The sequence below is a fragment of the Peromyscus leucopus genome, chromosome 6, assembly GCF_004664715.2.
Source record: "Peromyscus leucopus breed LL Stock chromosome 6, UCI_PerLeu_2.1, whole genome shotgun sequence".
NCBI classification, from domain to species: Eukaryota; Metazoa; Chordata; class Mammalia; order Rodentia; family Cricetidae; genus Peromyscus; species Peromyscus leucopus.
The window spans coordinates 87,895,588-87,915,889 of NC_051068.1; the positions used below are offsets into that span (position 1 = coordinate 87,895,588).

General features: G+C 38.6%; 1 protein-coding gene across 8 annotated transcripts in view; it reads left to right on the forward strand.

Annotated features, from left to right (window-relative positions):
• Positions 1-8,859: 8,859 nt before the first annotated feature.
• Col11a1 (collagen type XI alpha 1 chain) overlaps positions 8,860-20,302 on the forward strand; it is a 195,790-nt gene continuing 184,347 nt past the window's right edge. For 5 of the 8 annotated variants that reach the window (XM_037207029.1, XM_028895364.2, XM_037207027.1 and 2 more), the window contains exon 1: positions 8,861-9,351. In XM_037207029.1, coding sequence (XP_037062924.1) covers positions 9,249-9,351 — 103 coding nt within the window. In that variant the 5' untranslated portion in view covers positions 8,861-9,248. Of the gene's footprint in view, positions 9,352-20,302 lie in introns of all 8 variants that reach the window. The other 3 variants (XM_037207025.1, XM_037207028.1, XM_028895363.2) reach the window with 2 other exon arrangements.

The window sequence follows — 20,302 nt, forward strand, 5'->3', positions numbered from 1 at the left end:
TGGCATAACTCAACAGCTTTTGTAATCAAATGTTTTTCTTTAGTTACAAATATCAAAGACAACATAATCCAGATTCTCTGTGTGGTAGCCATCATTACGTGGCTTATTTTTTATATTACCTTGAGCCTTGAGCCTATTGCTTTAAACTGTACCATTCTAAGACTGAAACGGCTCTGTGGCTGCTGGCTCTGCCCACTTCAGCTTCCCAACATGGCAGTGGTACATTTTCCGCCAGCTCTGGGAGTCATCAAGTCTCAGAAATAGTGGGTCTAAGCTTTTATCAAAGCAGCGTGTAGCCCAGAAACCTTTTTTTTTTTTTTTTTAAAGACTAGTAAAGACTAAATCTACCACACTGTGTAATGTGCCGCTGGCAGACGCCTCATTTCCACCATACTGCCGGTCAAACGCACACGCCAGGAACCCGCCAGTGTTCAAACCCTCGTTTTGCGGCGTCTAGCTGCCCGTATGAGACAAGAAGCAGGAACCTGGTTTTGGCTCTGTTTAGAATTGGTTATTAAATATTCTCAGGTTTAAGGTGGAAACTCGAGCCGTTGGGTGCCATTTGTTGCTGGAGGGTTTCTCTCCAGGTTCCCCAAGCCCCGCAGTCCCACAATCCACATATAAAATAATCACTCAGATGCTTATATCACTTATAAACTGTATGACCGTGGCAGGCTTCTTGCTAACTGTTCTTTTATCTTAAATTAACCCATTTTTATAAATCTATACCTTGCCACTTGGCTGGTGGCTTACCAGAGTCTCTACATGCTGCTTGTCCTGGCGGTGGCTGAAGTGTCTCTCCTCCTTCTTCCTGTTTCCCCAATTCTCCTCTCTCTTTGTCCCGCCTATACTTCCTGCCTGGTCACTGGCCATCAGTGTTTTATTTATATAGAGTGATATCCACAGCACAGGACAGTCCAACAGAGCCCAACAGACCTATAGAATCATGAGGATTTTGTTTACGCTGTTAAAGTCCTTAATTATAAGTTGATTTCTTTTCCTTCTTAGATAATTGACATAGGATGCTAATAGTGACTTAATTATACTTGCAGACACTGGAATTTTCTCATCTGTAATTTCTTTACACAAGGGGTCATACTTATCTAGTAGACTGCCAATGGACACCTTACTTAGCTTTTATATTTTATAGTGCATTCTCAGACAACTTTCTCAGCTATCTCCTTCCAACAGAAACCTCCCAAATTCATTTGGAGATAAACCATTTAACAACTAAGTATTTTTCCTTAAAGTGGGGGATGAGATTCGTAGAAAATATGCCATCAAGCAGCATTTCCTAAGTGCCTTCTGGGCTTCTCTTCTTTCAGCACATATTTGCATATGCTGTAGCCAGTGCCTACTTTCCTGATCCCACATGCTCTCTTCTCATCTATTTCTTCCACCATGCCCTAGCATTTTCCCTGGAGAAGTGCAATTTTCTCTCATGCTGATTGCTTTTCTTGAAAACTACCCTTTTATCTTTGTCCTGACCACTGAGATTGGGAGGAATACAATCCTCTCCCAATTCAAGACACAGGAGGATGTCTTAGTAATACATCTGGAATGCAAATCAAAGAAACCCATATGTTAATGCTATGTAGAGGAAGGACTAAGAGACATTCCTTATGAATGTCTCTGAGAACTCAAAGCTCAGGTATAGTAGAAAATGAATCAGATTAAAAAAAACTTTTCTATTCAGTAGTTAGAAACTAAACAAAACATACTTTCTATATGTTAATTCTAACTCCCATATATCCATTGCCAAAATCTGGAATTATATCTACTTTATATTTGAATTTCCCATGTAACTGTTTCCAAATATGTAAATGCATGTGTGCTTATATAATTACAATATTTCTGAATACCAGATCATTAAATTTTACTTCTTATATTTCCAAATAAAGTTCTATTTAAGAACACACTAGTAAATAAACATAGATTTTATAAATTTGCTTCCAAATGTGATTTCTTACAGAAAGTAATTGTTTCCTGGTAGTTCATTAACTCATAATTGAACTTTTCCTCCCCTGAATATAAATAAAGTTGTAGGAAATAGGCCAGTTCAAATATTGATGGAGTCATTCTCTGTGCATACAGACTACTGCTTAGATAATGCATGCCACTGCTTCACGTTTCCTTAAACATACTGTGTGAACACAGACAAACAACTTTTTATTTGTAACTCAGATGCTTGTGATCTTAATAAGAATCCTTTGGTATTTTCTTCCTTACGTTATTAACTATCTATTAAAGATTGCATAGAAATCAATATGTTGGGCACAAATAATAAAGAGGAATGTGGACAGTGCAAATAGTAGTGATTATTAGTTATATACATGTGATCATATACACAAATTACACAGAATCCTTATGTCTATGAGGAGGGTATTGGGATTTGATGGGTCTTTAATGAACAGAACTGATATCCCTGATTTTATTTATTTATTTATTTTTGACTCTGAAGTACTAAATATTCCAGTAAGCTTTGACCCAATGCAATGTCAAACTGTCTTCATTGTTCTCATTTGAAAAATTATTGTTTCATAGGTGGGTAGTTATCTGTAATCTTCCCTCTGGATTGGCAGGATCCCCATAGTACTTATCTAGTTGAAGTACTCTTATCCTAATCTAAACCTCTGCTAGAGCAAGGCAGTGGTTTTTATATAAAGATACAATTCTCTTGAATGATGGTGAAAAAAATCAAACTAGCTCCTTTGTGTGTTTTGGAGTACCTTAAAAAAACAATTATTTAAATGTCAGTAGAATCTTAGGACAAAAAAAAATGATAAATGGAAATCAAGATACTGACAATAAAATTCTGCTCTTAGAGTTTGTAATATATTAAAAAAAAATAGTTTTCACTAGCAATGTCCATTCTATTACCCCTTCACAGTGAGATTCATGAACTCCACATTAAGCCCCCCTTGAACATTCCCGGTGACCTGGCGGAGGGATCTGGAAGGGGGAGTAGAGATGGGAACAGGAGGGATCAGGTTGAGGGAAGATGGAGGAAGAGAGTACTAGGAGAGCCAACTGTAATGTGGGGGCATCTCTGGGATGAATTAGAAACCTAGAGCAATGAAAACTCTGAGGAATCTATGAGGGTGATCCTAGCTAAAACTTCTAGCAATAGGGGAAAAGGAGCCTGAACCAGCCTTCTCCTGTAACCAGACAAGACTTCCAGTGAAGGGATTAGGACACCAATCTAGTCACAAAACCTTAGATCTAACATTTATCTGGCCTACAAGATGTGCTAGGGTAAAGATGGAGCAGAAATTGTGGGTGTGACCAACTACTGACAGGCCCAGCTGAAGACCTATACTCTGAGGGGGAGCTCACCCATGAGGGCCAGGAACCAGAGGCTAGATACCTAAGAGTCATAGAATAGAATCAAACACAAATGGGAAAAAAAATCAATGAAATTATTCTTAATTCCTAATGATATTTTGATATCTCATAGACTGATGCCTAGCCCAACTGTCATGAGAGAGGCTTCAGCCAGCCACTGATGGGATCAGATGCAGAGACCCACAGCCAGACATCCCAGTTTGGAAGAGAGGGAGGGAGGATTTTAGGAGCTAGAGGGGTGAAGGAAACCAGAAGAAAACCCACAGAACCAACTAACCTGGGTTGAACCGGCAGCCAATAATGATTGATTGATTGATTGATTGATTGTGTGTAGATGTCTGTATGTTTGTGTATGTGGGCATGTGCCTGCTGTGGTGCATGTGGGGAGATCAGAGGACAACTTACAGAAGTCAGTTCTCTCCTTCTACCATGGGAATGCTGAAGATCAAACTCAGGTTGTCAGACTTGAAAGCAGGCATCTTTATCTCCTGTTCCATCTCACCGGTCCCAAGATGTAAGTGTTCAAGTAGACTCACACATAATAGTGAAACTTTCAATGGTTCTAACATTATCTCTCCCTTATTATAAGATTCATAGTACTAAAATTCTCATTTATTTTAATATTTAACCTATAAGACATAAAATATATTCTAAGATTGCATCTTTTAGAAAGAGAGAATTAAGCCGGGCGGTGGTGGCACACACCTTTAATCCCAGCACTCGGGAGGCAGAGCCAGGTGGATCTCTGTGAGTTCGAGGCCAGCCTGGGCTACCAAGTGAGTTCCAGGAAAGGCGCAAAGCTACACAGAAAAACCCTGTTTCGAAAAACAAAACAAACAAACAAAAAAAAACAACAAGAGAGAGAGAGAGAGAGAGAGAGAGAGAGAGAGAGAATTAAGAGTAAGAAAAGAATTATTCAAATTAAAATGGATTTCATGTATTCCATCTGTTTCTGTATTCCTAATTTGAACTTTGAATGTACCAGATCTTAACCTTAAAAATGAAACCACTTAAGTTGCCACATTCTTACCTCATGAGGATGCTATGAAGACTATGTAGAACACTAAGGATTTTAAATAAAAATAACATTCTTATAATAACAAATGCATTCTACTTTTGATAAAAGAAATGTTTCAAATTAAATGTTACATTGCAAAATTCATGTCCATATGTGTTTTCTAGTCTTTGCAGATTAGATCGTAAAAACTTTTGAAATAGTATCTATTGTTTGTCCAGCATTTGAATGTGCAATATTTTGACCATACTGGAACTGGCAGAAAATACAATATTGGGAGGACTATTAAGCACCGAGGAGCTGTAAAACAAATTAACTTGAAGTTATTCAATACAGATGTTTTAAAAATCAGATTGATTTCCATTTTTAACCATATTTACCTATCTTAAATCCATGTGGCATCTGTTGGGAAACATATAAGAAGGGCATATAAAAATATTAGATTCATTGAATATGATTCACAAACATTCAGATCTCCTGAGGCTGAAGTTATAGGTGGTTGTGACCATCTCATAATGGTGTTGGGAACTGAACTTGGATCCTCTGGAAGAGCAGCAAAAGCTAACTGTTGATCCATGTCTTCAGCACCACTAAAGGGGCTTAAATAATAAAAAAAAAAAGAAGGAATGAAACATAAACATACACAACCATACCCTCTGTGGTTTTGGAGTTCACTTATCTTTAATTTTACTGTAGGACCTTTCAGACAGGGTGGACCTGTATTTTCTCTCCATTGACTCATTCTGTGTTCCAAAAGTAGAAAATGTTTATCTGAAAATTCTGTTGGAAATTCACCTGAATCCGAGTTCCTTTGAAGTTTTGTGAATTGTTTCATAGTGAAATTACAAACACAATTGTCAACAGTTGTCATTGTGAGATCTTGTTGACTTGGTTATGTTATGGAAATAAACATGTCTGGCCCCTCTCAGTTCCCACTTTCTACAAGACAATGACCCATCTGTGAGGTAAGAGGAACTAACTGCACTTTATAGAGACTAATTTCTTCCACTCCTGTAATAGGAAAACTATAAAGTGAATGTCAAACTGCCTTTTCAGACTTTCCTCAAAATAATTGACCTGAAGTCCAGAAAAGAACACGAAAGGCAAACCATGAGATTTTGTAAAAGAAAGACTGCATTTAAAACACTTTTATTAAATATTCTGGCCAGTTCAAGTCTTCTCTTAGAAATTCATATGTCAAAATATAGTAAAACCACAGATTTTTTTTTGGTCTGGATATGTATATATGTATGTATGCATCTATTCATCTACTGACGCTAAGAAAGGTAGAGCAGGTGTAGTTAGAGATACAGTCCTCATAGCATATACAAAGTGATTGGCTCTATCCCCAACACCACAGGAAGGGAAAAAAAAGGGAAAGGTTAAAGCACAAGCATGGGAAAAGAAGAATGAATGCCAAATATTTTAAAAGATGACATGATTTTTGTAGCATCTACTTTTTTCCCTAAACTCTGCCTAACACCATTTGCATTAGGGACCCTGAGCTTGGATAGTATGTCTTTAGTGTCTGTGTGGTTATTGAGGTCTCAGTACATGAAATATTGGCTCTGAAACAGGGGCTCCATGATCCTACAGATTTATGATAACATTAAGGAGTAGATGTGGGTTTTCCCTAATAGTTAATAAAGTCCCATAGACTCTGAAGATTGTCTAGAACACTCTATCTCTTTATCTGACTTTCCAATCCATAATAAAAAATGCTATTTTAGTTCTCTCATATGGCAATATGAACAAATGGTTAATTTAAAATATTGTTAAAAAGTGATTATTCTTTATCTGGTTTTACATGGTTGTTATGAGACTTACAAATCAAAATGTACTGTTCAAATTTGACATGCCGCCAACATTATTTTTCATTTGACAAAATGGAAGTATATTACTAACTGTGCTTAAGTCTTAAAAACTTGAATCAATGAAACTGTCACATTTTATCACATTTTGAATCTATGTATAAACAATTAGCATTGGCAGGCTGAAAAGTCGCCTAGGAAATAACTCTACTGGAAGTTCCCCAGTGAGAAGCTAAAGGCAACTTGGATAGAGAGCTCTCTTTGGTTTTTCCCTGTTTGCTGCTTTTATCCATTCTTTCATTGAGTTCAACTGAAAGTCCATGGACAGGTTTCTGGGAGACTCAACATCTGGCAGTCAGCAACAGGCTAGAGAGGTTAGACATAATTATACCTCACTGAGACTCCAGTATGTTTCCTTCCAGAGGCATAAATTCAGACCTAGGTTATGCCTAGTTGGGCAAGGGCCAGAGGAATTCAGACCACAGAGTACAGATGCATAAGACAGCAATAACTCTGTTCACTCAAGATAGTTTGCCTGAAAGAGCCTTTTACAAGCTGTGCTGGCTGAGATGTGAGCAGAAGGCAGTGGCTGAATCATTCTCACCTCGAACAGTATCAAGTCACGGAGCTCTCACCAGAAAGTGAGAGGAAAACAGGTTAGAACACTAGACATGTTGCTAGGAGCTCTGTAACTGGCCAGCTCACAGGTAAGTATTCCTAAACTAGAATGTATTCAGTTCACTGTTTTACATTTAAGTGAAGACCTAGAGATTGATTTTTACATGCAAAGAGAATTGGGTAGAAAAGACAAGTTTGAAAGACTTTGGAAACCACAAACAACATAAAAAATTTCTATCTGAGAAGATGGGGCCTAACAAAGTTGTTGAGTTACTTATCTTTCCAATACAAGGTTCTTAATTTGCAACCAGACATTCCAGGCTCCAATACAACATGCTAGTAAATTGTTATATTAAAATATGTTAACACATTGTGGTTATAATTTGAAGAGATGGTTGGCCCCAATTCTTTGATAAATGGCATCCCAAACATCATTCCATCATTCTGTCCTCATAAGAAAATCTCTCTCTTTCTTTCTTTCTCTCTCTCTCTCTCTCTCTCTCTCTCTCTCTCTCTCTCTCTCTCTCTCTCTCTCTCTCTCTCCCAAACCATGAATGTTTCTTTGGTGCAGACCAATATTTATTTATTGAAGTATTTCTAGTTGCCTTTTAAATATTCTACTCCCGATTTGTATTGATTTTAGCTAGCTTGCCAATTATCAAACCATATAAGAAAATTTCATATAGTCCAATTAGGCATACTTTAAGTGATCATTTAAAAAAAGACCCCGTGATTTAAAGATTAGTGGCAAATAAAGAATTGAACATGCATGCTTGTTAAGCTTAATTGAAGATCCTTGAGCATTGCTATTACTTAAATACTCACAGTAGGCCCTGGATTCTAGGAAACAAGAAAGAAAGAGAGAGAGAGAGAGAGAGAGAGAGAGAGAGAGAGAGAGAGAGATGAATGAATGAATAAATAAATAACGTATTCATTCAAAACATTTCTATCAAGTGGCTAATATATACTGGTACCCGGTTCCTACTTCAATCCACTGTTGAGAGAAATATTTTAGAAACCATTAAAAACAGAAAGGACCAGTCAAGAGGATGGAATAATTAAAAGATGGGAAAAACTGAGCAGGGAATCTAATATTTAGGGTTAAGAGGACTACACTGAGGAGAGGAGGTTTATTTAACAAGTCCCTCCTCTTAGGCTTTCCCTGTGAAGTGACCATGTTTTGGGCTCTAAGGCCAGGCCCCGAATAGAAACTTTGGGGTCTACCAGTTGGCGAATTCTGCTGGTAGCATTTCTTTTCTATTCTTTTCTCTGTCCCTTTCATCTAAGTGCAGGGCTGACTCTGCTTGAAAAGCAAATCACTGATATCTTAGCTTCAGCTGCCATGTTTTCTCCCTCTCCCATGTCCTCACAGTGCAACTCTGCTCATGAAGAGGCTAGCCCCGCTGTAGTCCTTAGCAGGCTTTGAGCTTTTGAGAAGCCTTCCATTCTCCAGCTAGAATTTACCTACAAGATGAGGGTTGTGATCTTTAGGGTCCATTCTCGCCACCTTCATGCCTTCCTTAGTCTCCGGATTAATATAATAATAACAAATACCTTTGGGATCAGGCAGCGTAGAGCCCACTGATTCCATGCCTGCCTTAGGAAGCAAGTTTTTTTTTTTTTTTTCAGAGGGATAAGGTTACGGCTGCCAGTCCAGGACTCCAGCCGTGCGGCCAGTGAAACGTGGGCCTTTTCCCCTCCTCCCCCTCCCGCCTCCTAAAGACTGGGGGCTCCCAGACCCGTGCAAGTAGAGTATCTTTATTGGATACAGAAGCTCCTCGAACGCCCCGTGTGCTCCATGGCTCCTCAGCAATTCCTTTCATTCCCAAAGTGCAGTAGCCAAGCACCGGTCGCGCCTAACTCCCTCCCATTTCTTTTCGGGGATTTGGGGAGGGAAGGAGGGGGAGGTGGAGAGGGAGGATGGGGTTGGGGGGTGGCCGGTGGGCTGGGCCTGCATAAGTCTGGATCCTCCGGCGAGAGACTGGGCGGGCTTGGGGCTGCGGGGAAGCGTGTGATTGGGTCTGACCTTCAGTCGGCTTGTCAGTTTCGCGGGCACACAGCGGGGAGGGGGAGTGGGCGGAGGAGGGGGCTGCCTGAGCCTCTTGTCCGGCCCACCGACAGCATGAAGCCTTTAGGGGTGCTCAGTGCTTTCAGATCTTTTCTTGAAACCTCTCATCTGCCCTCAGTCTGAAGGTAGGGCTAGACGTAGGACGGATCTCAGGGTCCCAGTCTGCGGGGCCACCCCAGAGGGAGAGGAGGGGGCGAGAGACAGGAAGGAAGCAAATCATCAAATTGGAAAAAAAAAAATAGAGCCCTTTGACTCTTTTTTTTTTTTTTTTTAAACCCCCTCTCCCTTCCGGATGGCTGTGTAGCAAGCGTAGGCGACACCTTGGAAGGGACGAAGTTGGTCTGCAGTGGCAATTTCGTGGGGTTCACAGTTGTGAGCGCGGGGCTTGGAGATGGAGCCCTGGTCCAGGTGGAAAACGAAACGGTGGGTCTGGGATCTCACCATCTCAACCCTCGCCTTGACTTTCCTCTTCCAAGCCAGAGAGGTCAGAGGAGGTAAGGAGAAAAAAAAAAAAAGTTTGGGGAGGTGGGACCCTGCCACCCGGCTTTCTTCTCCTGGTGCCCTTCCCCCTTGTCTTCGCCCCACTTCTTTTAAATAAAATCCAGATTGTAGCTGCTACCACGTTAGAAGTGGAAGCTGGAGAGACAGCGAGATGGATGTAGGCGGGACAGTAACGGGAGAGGAGGTAGGTGGCAGGATTAAAAGATCTGTCAGGCACACAGCAGGCTGAGAAAGCCCTCCGTCCCTTTCCACTTACTTTGCAAAAAGGGGAAAAAAATATTACTTTGAACGGGAAGGCAGTCGTACAAAGCTTTTGTTTGAAGAATAGTCTTTACTCAGAGTACTCTGCCCTTTGAAGAACTCTTTGGGTTTCTCCAGGTTCTAATGGGGATATCTTTTGAAGGGTGAACTGAGGAGAAAATATAGAGAAAGGGTATAAAGTGAACTGTGATAAACTTCTTTGTCTGCGAGGAAGTGAGAAACGGGCTGTTTTTACTTTGGGGGATATAAGAGAAAGCAGGGGGATGAATTTAGAAGATTGAAAACACTTTGTGTGTGGCATTTTGAAATGCTTCTCAGTGGAACACTTTTCACAGATGATAAAGTGGAGTTCAAGAGGGCGCGTGTATGGGGGGGGTCACTTTCCCTGATGTTTAGCCCCCTCCTCCTCTCCACGACCCCCTCACCTCCCCTTGTACCTCGCCCCCCACGAACAGCTTCTTCTTGCAGGTTGGACACGCAACTCTCTTGGAGGGTAATGAAAGTCTCCAAGCAAATAGGGTGTGTGTGGGGGGGGGCAGACGAATAGGGATTGGGAGGAAGAGGAGGGGGCCTGGGATGGGAGGAGGGAGGTGAGGAAAAGTTCCTACGTGGCACCACCAAATATTGAATGGCCAGACCTGTGTAGCTCACTGTAGCCCTGTCAGAACTGGAGGAGGGAGAGCGACTTCGCTCCTCCCACCGCCTCCTCCCTCCCTTACCTCCGCCCTTTCCCTAAAAGGCATCTGGCTGTGGCGGTCCCTTAGGTGCTGCGGACTCGGCTGGCAGGAGAAAGCCGTTGGAGTTGGGGAGCCAGAACAATTCACAGGAGAAAGCCAGCTTTGTCAGGGGGGCCGAGAGAAGCCGGGGGACAGGGAGGAGAGGAGAGGAGAACGGAAAAAATGCCAACCCAACTCTGAACGTGCAGGTTTAGAAGAAACCTGAGCCTGGCCATTGGTCTTGTTCCCCAGATCTGAGAGCTCCCTAAAGAGTTAGCGCTTCAGGAGGCCCTGTCCTAACCTTGCCTCCTATGCTTGGGGACTTTATGCTTCCCAGGAGCAGGCAGTTTCTCATGCAGCCTGTGATGAGCACTAGTGACCCTATGATCACAGTGGAACTCCATCCGAATTCTGCAGAGATTTGGGTCATTTGCGCTGATTCATTTCAGCTTCTTCAAGGATAAACATTAGCGTCTTTGAAAGTGGACTGCCTCAAAAAGTTTGCATTTTACCTTTGGTACTTTATCGCCTGTTGGGTTGGTCAGCGGTTCTGCCCTCTGCTGGCTTTCTTTAGTATTCAAAATTCAAGCATCAGCCACAGCAAAGGAAAGTCATACTTAGTGATACTGAAAAATGTCACTTGTCTAAGGAAGAAGAGATTGGTATTTCATCTCAGCTTGTCAAATACAAGTGCAGACACGAATACACTAGTGAAAGTTATGTAAAAGTATAGAATCGGAGATATTCTGCAGTGATTACCAGTATTATGGGTTACCTGAATGCATTATCTGCCTGAGGATATTTATTTTTCCTTTCCATACTGGTATTTCCAGTCAATCAAATGTCTATGCTTTTAGGTCATAATTTTCTATTTGCACTCTTAACTATAAATCATAAAATCCTCCTCTAGGAAATATCTCAGGACCACATCACATACCTTGCAGAAAATAATGTTCTCATATTGTATAAGGCTAAAGAAAGGGAGAAATAGTGAAGCATAGGGACAGATGTTGTTTCTGATGAAATATGTTGAAAATAGTATATAAGTCATTGGATTGTTACATGGAAAGATTTGAATATTTATTTTTATGAACTTGGTAGGTTCTTGTTACTTAGTGGAAAGCTACTTATTTGTTAATTCAATCTTGTAGGCATTCATTCTTCAAACCCATTAAAATTCAAAAAAAGAAATAATAGGAAATAAATGCTTAAAAGAGAAACACCATCATCAAAGCCCCAGTCGCCATAGAAGGGGAAAGTAAACTCTTTCTCCAGGTCTAAAGCCAGCATTTAGAATTGTAGCTAGAAGACTGAGTGGAATTTAACATCACTTTCTAAATGGAAGTATCTTAATCTAGTATCATCCTGACTTAACGGATTTCCCAAAGGTATGTGTGTTTGCTTCAGTTGCTAAATCAGAAGATTATTTAAAACGAGTTGGTATTCGTATAACATTGGAACATTAAAACAACATGTACAAGGAAGTTTTTGTGTTTTTTTTTTTTTTTGGAAGTGAATGGATTAATGAAATTGATTTCACATTTTAGTTTACTGTGAAAATCTAAAGTAATTCAAAAGTCTTCAACATATAGTCTCTACTGTGATTTCACACACACACACACATACACACACATACACACACACATACACACACACAAAGTTGTTATTTAATGGGTTTCTATTGATATTAGCTTTTGTTTTATGTTTGTTTTATTTGCTGTGTTTCACCTCAGGACTTTGGGGATTTTGTATGTGCATAAATTAGCCCATAACTTACTACAAACAGGACCTGGGATTTATTTGAAATTTATAGTGACTGTGTTGTGCCTATGTTAAAATGCACTGCTAATTGTGTGGGTTTTAAACCATAGTCTCATGAAGAGCTGTCTAGAACTGAACACTATAACTGTAAATACCTAGATGAACTTTTTAAAAAAGCTAATTATAATGTCTTTCTGCCTTCAGCTGTTAAGCCAAATGTGTCTTGTAGAATGTTGGTACTTTCTAAGAGGAATTTGAGTGGCGTGCCAGCAATGGGTAGTGAGCACTGCAGAGGAGCTGTTCTGAGTGCCCGGGATCAGCAGGTGAAATGGTGCTGGCTCCCAGGCTGTGTGCTGATTCAACCTGTGAGGAGCGAGCCCAGGCTTGTCTCTGTACCTACTTAATTAGAATAAGTTAAAATATCAGGCATGCTCTTGCTAATAAGTGTGGTATTTGGTAAGATAATTAATATGTGTCTTTTCATAAAATAAAAGAACTCATGAGTGAAACCTTTTTTTGCATGGATTATATATCAAGAATTAGTTGGGGTGGTACATATTTATTTAGTTAACAAGGACTCTTTCATTTAATGCCTATTTGTTTTATTATCATAATGTGTAATTTACATCAGTTTAAAACAAAATTACTAAGTATACAAATGAAAAATATATGTACAAAGACAAAATCATTGCTTCTTGTTTAATTTTTTGATTCCTTATTTTTTTTAAACTTGTGACTAAAATAGAAGGCCAACATGGTTTTAATTAAATTATAAACACAGCAAGATAAACACTGATTTTTGTATTGGGTGGATTTTTTTTTTCTGAACTAGATTTTACTCAAGTTAATTTCTTAAGGTGTTTGTTTATCATTGTGTATTAAAAAAATAATTTAAGAGTATTTTTAACAAGCCAATTTATTTAAAAGTGCTCAGATAAATTTCTTTCTTGAGAATTCTAGAGTAAGAATCTACAGTAAGTGATAATACATCCTATTTTTTTATTTTAGTGAAGAGGAAACTGAGGCACAGATGGTGTTATTTAAATAATCTTTATAAAACATTAAATACAGTAAAAGGTTTTCTGAGTGCGTAGGATGAAGCTCTATATCATTGATATGAAATATCTTTAATATAAATCTCAGACTTGGTGGAATGGCCACGTTTTTGTGATGTGCTGGAGTTTTGGTTAGCAAGAAGGAAGTTTATATGATAGTTTAAAGAACATCAAGTCAAAACATGCATTTTAAAATTTTAGGCCGGGCGTTGGTGGCGCACGCCTTTAATCCCAGCACTCGGGAGGCAGAGCCAGGCGGATCTCTGTGAGTTCGAGGCCAGCCTGGGCTACCAAGTGAGCTCCAGGAAAGGCGCAAAGCTACACAGAGAAACCCTGTCTCGAAAAACCAAAAAAAAAAATAAATAAATAAATAAAATTTTAATTTTTTAAGTTGGGAGAAAGGCAGTGTCTCATCATTTGACCATGCACGTATTGCTAATGCACCCAATGAAGTGGATGTAAGAGTAGGAAGAGTAACTGTTTCTAAAAAAGGAATGTGTACATTTATTGCCGGTTGAGGACAGTGTTCAGTAATAGTAATTGAAGTAATAGTAATAGAAGGTACAATTTAAAAATTTAAATAACTCAAGGAAATTACAAAATTACACATATATGTACATTATATATTTATTTCAATATATCTATCTATATCTATCTATCTATATCTATCTATCTATATTTCAAATGAAGAAATGCCATTTTTGCCCTTTTCATACCAATTCTGATCATATGATATGTATCATGTACATTGTAAGGCTTTTGTCTCATAGGTCAGAATCATTATGTTTTATTTTCATTATATGTATTTTCATACATGCTAACAATCTTTTTTCTACATAGTTGATTTTTAAAAAATGAGAGAATATAGTAGTTCAAATTCAAATTAAAGTGTTTATTTTTGATTGCTAAACTATTTGAAACTACAGAAATAGCCTTTAAATTGGAAATAAATGTGCAGTTAATTAAGGAAGGGCTCTGTCTGAATGAGCGGCCATGATGTCTGATGTATTATGACTTCTAGTGTCACCTGAGTGATTGCTGGGAAGGGAAGACACTTTCCATTTTGTATTGCAATATTAATTTCTAGAAATACTATTTTTCAAGAGCTAGTGTGTCTATTGAAGTAAGAGCTGTTCCTTTCTTCAGGAATCAGTGTTCCTAGGGACCTGAGGCTACTACTATGGAAGGATTCATGAGTTCTTATAGTAATGTTTAACAGTGCATAAGTATATGGGGGCTGTAAATAATGAGTCTTATCCTTCACTGTACATGATTTTGAATGATTTATTTTTAGGTACTTCAAGGGCAGACTTTATTGTATCTAAAGTATGCTCTTCTTCCACCACTCACCAATGGAGAAGTAATTAAGGGCTGTTGGTGTAAGCATTAAGAATTCGAGCTGAGGGCTGGTCTGCAGTTCTGGTTTTACTCCTTCATTTTCCTCATTTAATGCCTAGGAAATGTGACCTAGGCTGAAGTGGTGAGAGGAAACTTCCTTCTCTCCTTCCTTCCTTCCTTCCTTCCTTCCTTCCTTCCTTCCTTCCTTCCTTCCTTCCTTCCTTCCTCCCTTCCTCCTTCTTTCCTCCTCCCTTCCCTCCCTCCCTCCTTTCTTCCCTCCCTCCCTCCTTCACTCCTTCCTTTCTTTTTCTCTCTCTGTCTCTCTTTGTTTTTCAAACCATAGCAATTTTATTTTCTAGTAAAGAAGAGGTGGCTACAGAGACGTCATAAATGTCACAACCTTTCTTCAGTTCTTTTGCTTCAGTCCATTTGAGTGCAGCTTTCAGAGTCACTCTCTGTACACTGTCTAAATGAGACTCTTATTTTTTTTAATTTAATAAAAAACTTTATGGCTTTTAATTTATTTTTAAATTCTGTCTATATTATTTGAATGTGTCTAGTACATTCATTTCCCCTTTCAAAACCATAATATGATGGATTTGTGTAGGTAAGAGGTTTCTTGTTAAAATTCTCCTCTAATTTTCACTTGTGTCAGGACAACATGAATAACCCTAGCTTGTGGAGAAGATAAAAAGACAATTTTAAAGTGATTTAGAGAGTAATATCTATCGATCAGTTGCAGTCTCTAGCCTACTACTGACTTGGCTAATGGTTCTTTAGACGTTGGCTGATCACCAGACCTACTGTTATCTGGTAAAACAAACTCTTTGCTTGCTGCATGTGGAATTAGAGACAGTGCTATTAGTTTAGCAGAAAGAACTCAGAGAAAAGAAAGGTTATCGGATTTCAGAGTAAGAGACCAGCTTAAATACGACTTGACAAATGAGAACTAAAACAAACCTGTGCAAAAGTGCTCTAGCACAATCAACTTTTGCAATCCCTTCAAACCTCTCTCTCTTTTTTTCCTTAAAAAGCATTTCTTTCTTATTTTAACCAAATTTAATTGCTCTTGAATGGCCCAGGACTGTTCAGCCAATGAAGGTCCCTATTCACAGAACCTGAGCTCATAGAATATCAGTAGACGCTTCCTTCCTCTGTCTCTCTGGTAAACTGACATCCGGGCTTAAGTGAATGAATCCTGGACGGCATGCACTGGTTGGCTTAGCTTCCTCACTGTGATTTCACAAACAACTTCCTGAACAGATGACTGCCAGAGTGGTAGTTGCAGTCTTTGACAAGGCTAATAGGGACTCTGCTGCATTTTCATACTTGGTGGTCTTAGCTCTGCAAGAAAACAATTTAAGTGATATTGGCCATTTCTTTTTAGACTGGAGTCTAACAGATGGGCACAACCTACTGCTTGCTTTCATAATTCCTTTGAAATGTTGATGGTGCTTTATTTTCATTGAGAACTAAAGTTAACTGTTTGAAAGTCTTGGTGCAGTATAGAGTAGCCCTGTATGTTGTCCAGCCTATGATAAATCTTTTCTCATCCTTCCAGTACACCTTCATTGGTCCTGCATCTGTGTCATGGTAAGGCTCTTGTCTTCATTCTCCCTGTTTTGGATCTACTTCCCCTCAATTATTTGTTTTTTTTCTTACCCATCTCAGATATACTCAGACTTTATATCTCAAGTAACACGAATATCCCATAAGGTTTGTTCTCATATTTTCTGGTCCATATAATAATGAGGATTAACACTGATTACTTGCTTGTTATATACCAGGCTGTGTTGTGTATACTTTGTGCAGAATATTTCTTAATTGTTATCAATTTCCCAGGAATATATGAACATAAAGACACAGTTTATCTGTGAGGGAACTGAAAAACAGGAAATAATTACCTTGCCTGACATCACATAGGAAATTGTAGACTCAAGCACTAGACAGTCTTATATCAGAGTCCTAGCCTTGGATCTGCCTATTTCATTGGATATTTTAATCTTATGGATGTATTAATCTCATGATTATGGTGCACTGAAGTGTAAAATTAATGTGCAAATATTGAAGTTTCATTACAGCACACAAAATGTCAACTGTATGAATGGGCGAGTGTCTCTAAAGGGAACCAAACAGAGCTCTTGCTAAAGTACACTCATGCAATTCAAGTTGCTTCTCAACCTATGTTTTAGTTTAATGATGAAAGCTTATTACTCTTACTTTTTGGACAACCTAAGTCATGAAATTGTTGGGAAACTTGAAAAGGCTGTGACTTGAAGCTGTTGGGTATTATTTTGACTCTGACTAATTTAATAAATGGTATCTATTAGATTCACGATCTGATTGTTTGCCCAGCTAACACTTAGCAATTGTTACTTCTAATAATAATCAATAGCAATAAGCATCAAGTCACTTTCTGGAAATTGATGGTTGTGTACTGGCTTATTACGTCCAGTGTACAAACATCTGCCCAGATTATCCAAAAGATCCTTTGAATATAATCAATGTGAAGAATGTAGCAAGAGAAAAGGGCAAACAAAAACAAAACAGCATCATTATTTTGAACTTCCTCATACGTCAGTTTTCTTCTAGAAGTTGCTGGGTGGATAAAACTGATACAGTTTATTTTTTTCCTATTTTCTACCATTGTGACAGATAGAATCTGGCTTGTTGTTATGTTCTTCTGTCATCCAGAAGTCTGAACAAGATAAAAATTTAGTTAATTTAGTAATCTAAAGTCAAAGTTTGAGGACCTTCTCATGTAATGGTGTCAGCAATGACTATCATCTTTATCCTCTTCCTCCTCTCTTTCTCTTCTCTCTTTCTTCCTTCCTCCTCTTCCCTTTCCTCCCTCCCTCCCTCCTTTCTTTCTTTCTTTCTTTCTTTCTTTCTTTCTTTCTTTCTTTCTTTCTTTCTTTCTTTCTTTCTTTCTTTCTTTCTTTCTTTCTTTTCCTTCCTTCCTTTCTTCCTTTCTTTTTTCTTCCTCTTTCTATTAGAGAAAGGGTCTTAGTATTCCTAACTGGCTTGAGGCTCACTATGTAAACAAGATGACCTGCTTGATCTAACAAGTGCTGAAATGAAAGGCATGCACAACCACGTTTGATTTTCTTTTCTTCATTTGTGTCTGTATGTGCATGGGAGGACATCCTAAGCTGTTATTCATAAGGCTCCATCCACCTCTGTGCCTCACCGAAGAGTCCTTTTTCAAGTAGCTTAGGCTGTCCGGGAGCTCCAGGGATTCCCTTGTCTCCATCTCCCTCCCCTGTTCTAGAATCACAGGCACATGTCACCATGTCTTCTTTTTTTATGTGTGTTCTGAGGATTGAATTCAGGTCCATGTGCTGCAGACATGTGCTTCACTGTCCACATGGCATCCTTTGTTTCCTGTACTCATTCTATCATAACAATATGTCAGAACTGCTTTCCAGTCCCACACTGTCTCCGAAACATCTTCAGCTGCCAGTCAACTCTGTTGTCTCTGTGACTAGCTGGCTTGAACACCTTGAGGAATGTTTTTGCCCTGATGAGGTCATCAATCATTTTTCTCCTAGAATATAAGAAAGGGTCTTCAATAAAAGTACCATTCTTTCAAAACATTTCTTGAAAATATTCCTATTATCTATTTTGCATGTTATTAGGGATTAATAGCAATTAGAAACAATGGTTTATCTGTATGTAATCACTTTAATGAAATAAATCTTTCTTTGGATTATAAAATAATTTATATATTATACTTATTATTCTATTATGAAGTGTCTTATTCAAACAAGACACATATAAAGATTCAGGTATTAAAGGCTGATAGATAGGCAGTCATAATAGTTTTGGAAGAATGCATACACACACACACACACACACACACACACACACATATATATATATAAAATCTTGTATTGCTATCTGTTGTACATATCAGTTACACTAAAAGCAGTAAGTCAAGTATCAGTCAGTATTATTAAGAAGGGCCACAATTCCTGAAACAGGGCCAGGAAGATAACATTTGGGGAAGGGTTGCTGAATAAAGTGCAGGTGTTGGTTACAGTTCAAAATTCCAAAAAATATTCCAAAAATTCACATGTGGTTTGTATGTTTATGTATGTAAATTGCTATCAATATTTATCAAAGTACTTTGAACCTATTCCTGCTGACATTATTCAGATGTCCTGAAAATAACAGCATCTGGTTGTCTCCACAGCGAGCCATGGCCTCTATCTTGAGAACTTTCTCCTTTGCTGAGCACCGCTTTTTTGCTCAAGCACCCTATCTCCTTTGGAAAGGCCTCACTTCAACTGTGAAGAGTAGTGTGGACGAAAGTGCTTGACATACTGTTGAGCACTCTGCCTAACCCAAGCTTTAAAGCTTATGGCAGAAAGATTTCATGCTGCACTGCAAACATGATATACATTTCAAAACCTATTTAAGATATGACTAGTATTTGTCCCTATCTGGAATAAAATAGTTGTTCAGTAAAATAGTTGTTGAATGAGTGAATAAATCAATTAATAAAAATAAAGCAAGGGGGTTTACTAATGTAAAAAGAATGGGTTAATGATTTCTGTTTGGAATCAGTCACTTCCAATTCCAACCCTCAGGAGTTTTTTGAACATATTTCTGATGGAGTTTAAACATTAATGATTTACAATGTTCTACAAATTGTTTTAAGTAGACCCCAACCTAAAATTGCTTGTGCTAGAAAACAAACATATTATCAAACAAGAATGTATACAGTTTGTATAACAAGAAAGTAGAAGTCAGAAGGAATGTAATTATTGCTAGGTGCGAACTCTTTCTGTAATATCCCATTGGCAAAGCACAGTGGCTCAGCAAATTTGAATCAATCTGATTAATTGATAACAACAAGAAAACACCTTCTAATCCTGTTTTCTAGAGCAAAGCATGCATTAAATGTTGGTGAATGTTGCTTTGTTCAACATTGAGGTCAAGTGGTAAGGTAGGTAATAATGCTTTAGTTTTAAAATCAGCATTTATTAAATATTTTCATAGCAGTTTTCCATTCTCAAATTAGTTTTTCATTTTTTTTTCACCATACTGCATTCATTTCAGTTCATGTAAGCTTCTACAGTACGAGGAGGTTGAGGATTCAGTCTACTCAACATCTTCAAGAATTAAAGGATTTTCTATTTCTCTGTATAACCACTATGTGTAGATGCTACAGCTACAATGGATGTCATTAGGCCAGTATATGCTACCATGGGGTATGTGTGTAATTACAAGTGTGACATCATTGCTTGAAATACGCTCAGGCCAGTGCCTGAGATAACAACACAATCTGGTCTTAAAGAATTAATGGTGCACTTGTGACGGTAGTAATCAACCAATAGTCATATGAGTAAATTTGCAACAGTAGTACCAGTAGATCGTATGAAGCACGGGCTCATAGATATAGGAAAATGGAGCTAGAAACAGAAAAAAAAAAAAAAGCCACCTGAAAAATAACAGCTGAGCACTGAATAACCAAGTGAATTCATTCTGAGAAGTGACATGAAAGCCTGAGGCAGAAAAGCAATGGACACTACAAAGTACTTAAAAGAATGCATGTGAAAAAGGCACTGTGGACAGAGAAGATAAAATGGGGATATAATGTGAGATAGGGTTGAGGAAGAGCGCAGAGGACACACAATCTTATGGATATATTTTCCTGTGTAGCACAAAATCATGTGTCTAAAAAGAAGCCTTGGACTTTAGCTAACTTTGCAGGGCCAGTGTACACTAGGTATCAGCCCATGGGAGAGGAGCCCAGTTGGGTGTCCTCACCATGGGTCCTCAGATATTCACAATATGGCACCCCTGCT